This window comes from Olea europaea, chromosome 6, assembly GCF_002742605.1.
Source record: "Olea europaea var. sylvestris chromosome 6, O_europaea_v1, whole genome shotgun sequence".
In the NCBI taxonomy this organism is placed as follows: Eukaryota; Viridiplantae; Streptophyta; class Magnoliopsida; order Lamiales; family Oleaceae; genus Olea; species Olea europaea.
In genome coordinates, this window is record NC_036242.1 from 5212644 (window position 1) to 5224357 (window position 11714).

The 11714-nt window shown below is 42.7% G+C and overlaps 1 protein-coding gene across 1 annotated transcript; it reads left to right on the plus strand.

The window, feature by feature from the left end:
• The first annotated feature begins 4275 nt into the window (after positions 1 to 4275).
• Positions 4276 to 5670, plus strand: LOC111395040. Its single transcript, XM_023021063.1, has 2 exons — positions 4276 to 4980; positions 5044 to 5670. Exons 1-2 carry the CDS (start codon positions 4276 to 4278, stop codon positions 5668 to 5670), a joined length of 1332 nt encoding a protein of 443 aa, XP_022876831.1.
• Positions 5671 to 11714: the final 6044 nt, after the last annotated feature.

Genomic DNA, 11714 nt, shown 5'->3' on the forward strand with positions numbered 1-11714 from the left:
CTTCTAAAGAATACAATTTTCTCCATTTTCTAGTGCTCAAGTAGGAAATATGGATGAATCACTTTTATAATGTTAGTCTAAAGAAAGTCTTCATGATGTCTTGTTCTGTAGAGCTATTTTTGTTGAATTAAGTACTAAGTATCTTCAAGTCTAATTATAATGATATGATACTAGCAACAACAACAGCAAGTAAATTGTCACATTTGAAAATGGCTTAAAATGATACCAACAATAAAAGTGAGAAAATGTTCCAACTCTAACAGTTATAATCATAACAACAAAAACTAGCTAAAAACCATCCATTTACGTTTCTTTATCTTTTCCCTCTCATTGTGGACATACATTTTCTCTCCATCTCTTTTGAATAGGAGGCTTCGACTATTACTGCTGTTGACATCCGAACTCCGATCTAGTATAAACAGCTCGTTAACCCCACTTCAGTTAAACGTAAGTTCGGCCCACACCCCCAGGTCGGAGTTACTCGTCGTTATCTTAGAAAAATATTATGATTACCCATTGTCACATCGCCCTATCAATCAGATACACTTGCCAAAGGTGGCGTCATCGTCGCCCGACAACCAATTCCAAGTCTTCGAACTCCAGCCCCTTACAGGTCATCATTACCTGGGTAATACATTGACACATGACCACCAACTTCATCGACCAATCGTAGGAGAATTCGGCGACTAGAGTTCCGAGCTCAGTACTGTTGCTGATTTGATTGATTTGATGTAATTTCAGCTGAAACTATGTATAAATAGTTGAATAGGACCCTTGTAAAAGCAGAGCAAATTCATATAGCGATTATGGCATAATCACACTAAAATGACATATTTGTGATCTTTTCTAAGCATCAATCGCCTTTTTTCTTAAAGTTGGTTCAAAATTATCCTTGCTAATTTTGACATCAACAGTTTGGCGCTAGAAGGAGGGCCTCTAATTGTGAAAAATAGTTTCATTTGCTCCATAAAAAAATTTCAAGAGCCATGAGTCAAAGCTCAAGTTCCAAAAATCCATCTCACACCCACCCTCATGAAATGAATATACCACTGAGTTCTCCACAACAGCAGGACCCTCAAATGATCGCAATGAGGGAAGCCCTAGAAAAACTGACAAATGCAGCGATACGACTGGAAAGGAGCCAAGCACATTCGTCCCCACCAGATACAGAGGTAGAATCCCCTGTAAGAACAAAGGCAAAGCGTCCCCCCACCAGGAGAACTCTCCACTTTTCAAGAGGAGAATCATCAAGAAGCCAAACCAACAAGGTAAAAAGTAAGGAACCTGAGGCGAGAAGGACTGCAAGTGTGTTCGATAGATTGGGGACCCATCACTCGCTGACCCCTACGCAAGGACAAACCGACATGAAACGTCCTTTGGAACAAACAGAACCTGAACTAAGCGCGCTTAAAAAATGCATTGTCGAACTGGAGGCTAAAAATAAAGGTGGCACGCAAGGTTACCAAACCAAACGACATTCTCCCTTCACCGAGGATGTCCTTATAGAACCACTGCCTGAAAAATTGAAAATTTCCCAGATCGCCGCATACGAAGGGACTACAGGGAGCAAGCAATGCAATCATGTGCCCAGCATTTCCCCTGACTCTAGGAGACAAAGCCCAAAGATGGTTTAGGAGACTACACGAAAGGTTGGTAAAGGATTGGAATGATCTGGCCACGACATTCTTAGCCCAGTTTATGGGCTCCAAGGCTAGAACTACACCCAAAGAACGCCTAGTGAGCATCAAGCAGGGAAGAAGTGAATCCCTCAAAAGCTATCTAAGTAGGTTCAACAAGCAATCCAAGGAAGTGAAAAAAATATCTGACGATGCGGCACTCATGGCCGTATTAGCAGGACTAAGACCCAAAACTAGATTCTGGTGATCAGTACACGAGGACGGCCCAAGAACTTATCATGAGTTCCTGAATCAAGCTAAGAAATACATAAGCGCAGAAGAAACAACTTCTGACCAAGAGGAAGCAAGACGCAAAAATTGACCTCGGTGATGTGGTGAAAGAAAAAACCCAAGTCGCAGTCCCCAGCCAGAAAGAAAGAAGGACAAGAGAGAAAGAGAACATCCTAGGGCTCAGCCATACAAGTTCCGAAAGTACCACCTCCTCAAAACCTCTTTGAAAGAGGTATTCACGCAAGCCAATACAAAAGAAGCATTTCGCAGACATATAGTCCTAAAGGATGGACAGGCCGCACAACGCCAGAAACGATACTGCCGATACCATAGGACGATGGGCCATGACACTGATAACTGTCGGGGACTTAAAAGTGGAAGTTGAATCCTTAATTCGACGAGGTCGGTTACAGGAGTTTGTTGCCAAGCCAAAAGAAGCAGATCGAGTTACGACGCAGCAACCACTGCTACAAAGGGGGCCCCCACATGAGCCCAATAGGCAATCCCTAATCGTAACCCAACTGCACATGCCGAAATCAAAATGATGGTAGGCGGAAATAAGTATATTGAAGGATCCAAAAGGGCCAGGCGAAGGCAAGCCCGAAGTGCAAAAATCGTGCCGAACTACTGGAATCAAATCCCTAGGACCGGCATTGACCCTGAATCGTTCTGGTTCATGGAAGAAGAGTCTAAAGGAATCCTTCAAGACCGGAGTGACGCCCTAGTGATCACAATGAAGTTCGGTCAACATACTGTACTCGCGAACCTTAAGGCTGTTGGAAATATCAATCCGCTACCTCCAACCGTATCCAAGGAAGCTACCGGGATTTTCTAAGGATCCTATCGAAGCCCTAGGTCAGATAGTCCTTATTGTGGAGCTGGGCGAAGCTCCTCGCCAAAGAAGAATCTTTACGGATTTTGTGGTGGTCGATTTACCATCCAATTACAATGCAATATTGGGACGGCCCATTTTACATGAACTAAAGATTGCCACATCAATTTATCATTATTGTGTGAAATTCCCCACCCCTTATGGGACTGGAATTATCCAAGGGGATCAAGCCACTACAAGGGCCTGCAATGTCGACCTGCCAAGGCCACAAGTCAACATGCTAAGGAGTAGGACAAACACACAAGCGGAGGAAGCCAGGCCAAAGAGACCAATCATTATAGATCTCTCGGAGATCGGCATAACGGAAAAGAATCTCAAAAAAGCCACAGACGAGCAACTATCCTTTGATGAGAAGGTGGCAGACCCATACCCTTACCACGGAGTTATGGTAGTCTCATTGCCTGTGGCCGGGGTAACCATCTCCAAAGTATTGGTGGATACAGGAAGCTCTTTGAACATCCTATTCAGCCACACCCTTAAATGGATAGGTATCCCTGCTAACTTTCTTCGACCATACCCAAATATGGTCTTATGATTAAGTGGAGCCTTGACTTCTGCCAAAGGATCAATCAAACTCAAAGTTGAGTCTAGATCAGCAACTCGACAGTTGAAGACGAACTCCGAGTTCGTGGTATTCGACACCCCCTCCCCTTATGACGCTATGATGGGACAGCCCCTACTCTTCAGCCTGAGAGCAGCAGTTTCCCTATATCACTATTCTATCAAGTTTTCCACACTCCATGGTGTGGGGAAAGTCAAAGAAAACAGGGAGCTCGCTGAAAGATGTCAATGAAAAACTTGTGCCAACCATCAACGCAGCTCCCCGGGGGTACATATGGCAAACATATGGAAATCCGAACTCATTCCCTTAGACCCACGGACCAGGATCGAAGGCGGAGACCCCGTTGAAGAACTAGAAGGAGTTCAAGTCTATGCCAAGAACTAAACAAAGGAACTCAAAGTCGGGTGCGAGTTGCAGCCCTCCACCCAAAGCAAGATTGTGGCTTTCTTTAAAGAAAACCTCGATGTCTTCGCCTGGGATCACATTGACATGAGAGGAATAGATCCTAATATTTTATGCCACAATTACAGGTGGATCCTTCAGTTCGGCCAAAGCAGCAAAAACGACGATCTCTGAACCCTGAAAGATATGAAGTACTCAACAAAGAGGTACAAAAGCTGTTGAACAATGGTTTCCTCCATGAAGTGAAATACCCGAAGTAGGCCGCGAATCCGGTCCTTGTGAAAAAACACAACAGAGATTGGAGGGTATGCATAGATTTCACCGATCTCAACAAAACATGCCCCAAAGACAGCTTTCCATTACCGATGTACGGCCCAGATCAGGAACATACCTCGTTTGTAACTGATCGAGGTCTTTACTGCTACAAAGTAATGTCATTCGATCTCAAAAATGCTAGCGCCACCTACCAGTGACTTGTGAATTCCATGTTTTCCCAACAGATCAGAAAGACAATGGAAGTGTATGTTGACGATATGCTGGTCAAAAGCATCAAGGCCAAGGACCACTGTCAACACCTAACCGAAATGTTTGATATACTGAGGAAGTATGAAATGAAGTTGAACATGAGGAAATGTGCTTTCAGGGTCAGTTCTGGAATATTCCTAGGTTACATTGTAAACAACCGAGAAATCGAGGCAAACCCTAATAAAATACAAGCTATCATCCAAATGAAGCCTCCAACCAAACCCAGAGAAGTACAAAGTTTAATCGGAGGGGTTGCCGCCCTCAGTCAGTTCGTCTCCAAATTTACGGACCACTGCAAACCCGTCTTTGACACGTTACGAGGAGGAAAGAAGTTCAAATGGACAAAAGAATGCCAGGACGCCTTTAACGAGCTAAAGAGACAACTATTCCGACCTCCGGTGCTTTCAAAACCTAAGGTAGGCGAGGCCTTGAAGATATATTTATCTGTTTCAGAGCATGCCATTAGTGTCGTTCTAACCCGAGAAGAAAATGGCGTTCAACATCCAGTTTATTATGTAAGCAAAGCGCTTCACGAAGTCGATCTCAGATATTTGGCTGTAGAAAAACTGGCACTCACCCTACTGATGGAAGCGCGAAAACTGAGGCCATATTTCTTGAAACACCCCATTGAGGTCCTTACCAACTCTCCATTGAGGCAAACGCTACAAAGGCCCGACACCTCTGGATGGATGGTAAAATGGGCAGTATAGCTCGGACAATTCGACATCAAATACACGCTTCATTCCTCCATAAAGGGCCAGGCACTCACCGACTTTGCCTCTGAGTTCTGCAACGTCCCAATTGAAGAATGGCAGAAAGAAACCCCTCGGAAACTTTATGTCGACAGTTCATCCACCGGAGAACGATCTGGAGCCGGCGTCGTATTAATCAGCCCTGATCACCGCATGTTCTGCGAAGCCTTTCCATTTGACTTCAAAGCCTTAAATAATGAGGCTGAGTACGAAGCTCTTATTGCTGGATCAAGGATGGCCTCAGGACTAGGGATCTCCGACCTAATCCTACACAACGACTCCCAACTAGTCATAAATCAGGTCAACGGTGTATATATGGCGAAAGAAGATAAGTTGGACAACTACCTACGAGTTGTGAAAAAAGAACTTGAAAGGTTCAATACCACCCAAGTCAAACAAATTCCTCGATCTCAGAACAATCACGCCGATAGACTGGCCTGCCTAGCCACTAGTGAGGGAATCAAGGAGTTCGATAGCATCCCCGTTGGAAGAATATCCCTACTGTCCACCGAGCTGGATAAAGTGGTCCTTATGATGATAGATCCCAAGCCAACTTGGCAGGACAAGATCATCGCTTACCTGAAAATCGAAAAATACCCCGAAAACTCTGTAGAGGCTAGAAAGCTCTGAACAAGGTCGGCCAGGTACACTCTTATTGATAATATACTATACAAACGGGGATATTCCATGCCCTTGTTAAGGTGCTTGAACGAAGAGGAAGCTCAGCACGCCCTGCAAGACGTTCATGAAGGAATGTGGAAACCATTCCGGCGGACTCTCACTAGCCCACAAGATCATAGACAAGGATACTTTTGGGCTGTAATAAGACGAGATTCTCTTGAATTTGTCAAAAGATGCGATAAGTGCCACGCCTCGCCCCCATTATAAATACTCCACCGTGCGAACTGAACCCAGTAACAGCACCTTGGCCCTTTGCAAAATGGGGGGTTGACATAATTGGACCCATGCCCGTTGGAAAAGAAAGGGTAAAATTCGCCATCGTCGCGATGGATGACTTCACTAAATGGGCCGAGGCAGAGCCCCTTGCCATCATCACCGAACAGAAAACAACCAACTTTTTGTGGAAATCAGTGATCTGCAGGTTCGGCATACCTCACTCCATTGTTACAGATAATGAAAAATAGTTCAACAATGCACGACTTTCGAATTTCTGCGAAGAGCTCGGCATCAAGAAACATTTCTCATCACCAAACCATCCACAGGCAAACGGCCAAGTCGAAGCCATTAACAAGATTATTAAGCACACATTGAAAGCAAAACTCGACTTGTTTAAAGGAGGATGGGCCGAAAAACTCCCCAGTGTGTTATGGTCTTATCGTACTACTGCAAGTACAAGCACAGGAGGCCGTGATCCCACTAGAAATCAACATTCCTTCACTGCGCATAACTGATTACAACGAAGAAAGGAATCACATGGCTCTTCACATGAAACTCGACCTAACCGAGGAAAAAAGGAACAACGCTGAACTCAAAAATGTCGTTTACAAACAACGGAACGCCAAGTACTATAAACAAAAAGTGCAAAAAAGAGAATTTGAGGTAGGATCCCTCGTCTTACGGAAAGTATTCCTCTCCCCAAGAGAGATAGACAGTGGATGCCCGGGTTCAAATTGGGAAGGTCCCTATCTGATAACGAAGGTCCTGCTAAAAGGAGCATATGAACTGGAAGACTTGGGGGGTAGATCCTTACCCCATCCTTGGAATGTTGAACACACCTTAAGCAATACTACCAGTAAATAGAAAAAGTCCCCTTGTAATGTCAATCACATCAATAAAAAGGGACTTTCCATTTTTTTGAACATTTTACTCAGCAATCTGTCAGAATCTCATATACAGGCCAATCTAAGGTCGTATGTGCTGCGACACTTAGTGAAAGATTCCTCCTAAGGAATCTCATAAAGCCTTGCTCCATATGCAGGCCGATCTAAGGACGTATGTGATGCGACACTTAGTGAAAGATTCTTCCTAAGGAATCTCCCCTCCTAAGGAATCTATAAAGCCCTGCTCTTCACGCAGGACGAGCTAAGGCCGTACATGGTACTACACTTAGTAAAAATGCCCAATGTATATGCTTGGTTCGGAAAGCGAGTACTGCACAACTAAGTAAAATTCATTCAAAGTAATTCTACACATTATTGTAACGCTCTTACAATTTTTGCTAAGTCTGTGAAGAAAAACCGTGCTGAACATAAACAATTATCCATTCTAAACAAAATGTCATAAACAGTCAAAACAAAGTTCAATCGCAAGTCAAAAAAGAAATTGACAAACTAAAATACCAAAAATCAATATTTTTAATCACCTAAGGGTCTTGGGGCTGGGGTAGTATCTTCAACATCCTTAGCTACCGGTAAGACCTAGATTCCAGCAGACTCCGACAGCCTCCGCAACTCCTCCTTCTGTCCCTCCAGTGCCTCATCCAGAAAGGCCACGTCAAGATCAGGCCTCTCCTTCCTGATGTGCCCTACCAACTCCTCCAGGGCTACGACGTCAAACTCGGAGGACTACTTCCAGGCCTCCACCGCTCTATCAATCTTGGCCTCAGCCTCTTCAACCCTTTTTGTGGCTGTCTCGTCCTTTCGTTGGCCTCTTGTACCTTCTGGATGGCCTCTCTGACTTTGCCGCGTTCCTTTTCTGCCCGAGCTCTGGCCTCTTCCTCCGAGGCCCTCGACGCCTTGATCTTCTCCATCAGTCTCTCCTCGACATCGAGCCTGGAGTTCAACTCGATCCCCATCCGGTTCAGCTTCTCCTTATACTCTTTCTCCCTCAGAGCGAACTGGGCTTTTTCAGCCTCCATGCTATTGTAAAGATTGAAGGCCTGAGTTTGTCCAGCTCGGACTTCACCTGTTTTTCAAAAATAAAAAAAGTAAGTCATTAAAATAGTTATAAAATTAATCAAAAATCAAGTAAGAGGTATACCTTATCCGCCACTGCTATCATGTATAAAACTGATCGGTGGCCATGGAGCTGAGCAGTGACCAAGGCCTCACCAATGGGCATCTCGTTGAGATAGCCTTGCTCTCTCTCACCCTAGCTCCGGGTAAGTAGATTGGCCGACTTCCTCAAAGGTGAAGTGAGCGTGGTAGTCATTCCCCTGGAAGGAGAAGGAGCTCAGAGATAGTCCAAAAATATTTCTGGTCTGTGTCCCACTAGACTTTCCCAGATCGACCTCTGTAAATCTGGGCACCAATCCTGCAAGTTCGCAGAATTGGTCCCGACAGCAGAAGGGGCAGTCGGGAATGGCAACGAGGGGGATGGCAGGGTCGGGCTTGGCAAAGGCACTGCCTCAGGAATTCTCAGTGATGTCGGGGGCGCAGATCGGTTCCTCTTCAATGGAACGTCCTCTTCCACCTCTTCAGAACAGCTCTCCATCTGTTCTGGGACTTCTCTCTTCTTTCCCTTAGCCGCAGCCGTCGCCTTAGCTGCCTTGTAGCTTCACATTTCATCCTAATGATCTGAAGAAGCAGTGAAATGCTCAAAAAATATGTATATACATAAAAAAATCACAACCGCGAATGAAGATCAAAATATTACCTGAACTGGATGGAGCCAAACTTGAAGCTCGTACTTCAAGCAATCCAGCCCAGTATAAGTTCGAATCTGAGATTACAAACTTACAGGACCTTTGTTGTTTAGATAATGATCTTATTACCTCAGCTCATCTCTGTATATCTTTGGTTAACGTCTCCTTCTTGTAATCTGCACAAAGAAAAAATACCGAGGTCAGTACTTCGTCAAACATACGCCTTGCTAAAAGACTAATACCCAAAAAGACACTTACATAACGAATGATAGAGCCTGGGAACCACGTCCTCCCTATTCACCTCGATAGAATGAAACTGCCACTCCCCCGATACATAAAACCATTCTTCCTTCCATTTCTTAATTGAGGAAGGGGTGTTAAACACCAGAGAACCTCCCATCCTGGACCTAGCGCTTATGTACCACCAGTCCGAGTTCTTCCCATCCTTCTTAAAAGTAAACAGAGAATCGAACTGCTGGACACTTAGCTTGGGATTTCCCATTTGGTTCCATAGAATAAGGGTGGCTATTAACGTTCGTCACCTGTTAGGGCATAATTGCGTGGGATCTATGCCCCAAGAAGAAAAGAATTTACGAATCACCCTAGGAAAAGGAAGCCTAAGACCAGCCTGAAGGATAGCCAAGTTCAAAGCAACACATCCCTCAGGAGGAGTGTCAGCTCGGTCAGATGGCTCTAGTATTATCATAACTACCGAACTAGGAATGGCGTATTTAGCTCGCCAACTGGCTAACACATCCCTTGTCACAACCGACCTACAAGAACTCACCCCCCACTCTCCAGAATTACTCTCCTCAACATCCTTACTGGATCTACCTGCTCCCTTGGAACCCTCACGTCCTAAGTCCATCACAGGACGCCCTAAGTCAGTCGGGTTAATTACGAAAATAAGAATGGGGGTAAAAACTTCCCTACAACTAGAAGGCGAACTCGTCGAGAAGGAGACTGACTCTTCCTACTGGTTACCCCAGGAATGAACTCTAGACTCGTCCGAACTCATGTATAAACTAGGACAAGAAGCACAAACTGAAAGGAGGCAGCAGATAAGAAAAGAAGGATACCTGGGAAACAAACTGGGAAAAGGACCTCACTCGAATACAGGAATACGAACTTAGGAAATCGCCCAAATATTTGAGAAAGTAAAACCAGCGAAATAAGAAGAGAAATGATTGACCAAAAATGGATTTAAAGAAAGGGAAGATGAGAGGGCGCGATCTGAGCCGTTCATCCAGAAATAGAGGGAAAATATCAACGGTCCAAAAGTCTAGGAGACAAAACGACTTAGTTTTGGCCAAGCTTGCTAAAGAAGATACTTATAAATGGCGTACAGCTCATCTACCTCAAAAGATGACACTTGTCACAGCAATAAATGTACTTCTTGGAGAAAGTATCACTGAGGTCAGCCCCCTACAGTAGAGCTGACCTGGGGGTAACTGTTGACATCCGAACTCCGATTTAGTATAAACAGCTCGCTAACCCCACCTCAGTTAAACGTAAGTTGGGTAATACATTGACACATGACCACCGACTTTATCGACCAATCGCAGGAGAATTTGGCGACCCGAGTTCCGAGCTCAGCACTGTTGCTGATTTGATTGATTTAATGTAATTTCAGCTGAAACAATGTATAAATAGTTGAATAGGACCCTTGTAAAAGCAGAGCGAATTGATATAACGACTTATGGCGCAATCACACTAAAATGACATCTTTGTGATCTTTTCTAAGCATCAATCACATTTTTTCTTAAAGTTAGTTCAAAATTATCCTTACTAATTTTGACATCAACAACTGCAAAAAAAATGGGAATTAAGAAATTTTGCATAAGTGGTCTATTAATTGTGTAAATGGAGGCCATAAGTGCTTTTCATTAAAATATCTATATGTTTACTGGAAAGATTAAATAGAAACCATTCAATATGTCTCTTCACACAAAATCAATAGACTGAAGGGGGTTAGCGCCAAGAATAGAAGTTTAGGGACCATTTGTGCACAAGGACCATATGTTAGGGACCACTTGTGCCAACTTCCCTTTAATTGCTGCCACACTAACTTTGTAGATAGTGGATTAGGCAACCTATGTTAGGATTGATTATTTGTAACCATTTTTTGAGAATTTTTTAGGAAAAATAGTGGTGGGAATACAAAATATGTGTATGGTAATTAGTAATATCTTTGAATGTGTTGTTAAAATTATTTTTAATTTTGAATGAGAAGTAAAAATAATTTTAGGTTTCTAATAATGTTAGTCGATGACACGCTTTATTGATGTGTCCAGCCGCAATTCTAATCGAAATTGTCTTTCCTTCAATCGCCTTTGTGATTTGTTTATTAAAAAGCCTAGAAACCTTTGTTTACAGCCTAGAAATTGTCTTCCACATGCAAGTAAAATCTTAACCACCCAAAAAGGAAGGCAGCCACATATTTTGACTTTTCATTAATTAGTTAAAGAACGGTGCACTTGATTGTCAATATTTTTCATGAAAAATATTGACAATTTTTTTCACCCAAATTCTTACTTCTATGTTGTTTGACTGCTATTTTTTCATGAAAAATATTTTCTTACTTTTGGTCACGTGATCATATTTTCTTCAAAATTAAGGAAAATATTTTCTTTAGAATAAATATGATTTTATTTTTCAGAGAATTTACTCTCTCTTTCTCTCTCTAATCTATCCACCAATAAAAATGAACGAATATAGTATTTTTTAGGTTGAAAATTAAATCAATCAAACACATTTAATTGACAATTTTTATGCAAATAAATTCTAGACAATTGAATTACTTAAAATTTATTTTATTTCCATTTAGATTTCATACTTGCAATCAATCGCATAGTTTTTAGGCAGAAGATTTGAGTCGATTGGACAGCAAAATCTCCTTTAAATGATAGGGCTGCTGCAAAGGGAAAAGATATAGAGAAGAGGCATAGAATTGAGAAAGAAAATTTGAAAGAAGAGGGAAAAATATACGAAGTGAATCCAAATAGATTTCATTTTGTTTAATGTGTTGTTTTTTCCTTTTATAAAATCGCAATATTTATGTCTCTAAAAGAAGAGATCCTTTGTCAATGTTTGAACAATTAAAATGCTTATATGGTAGCCACGAACTGCC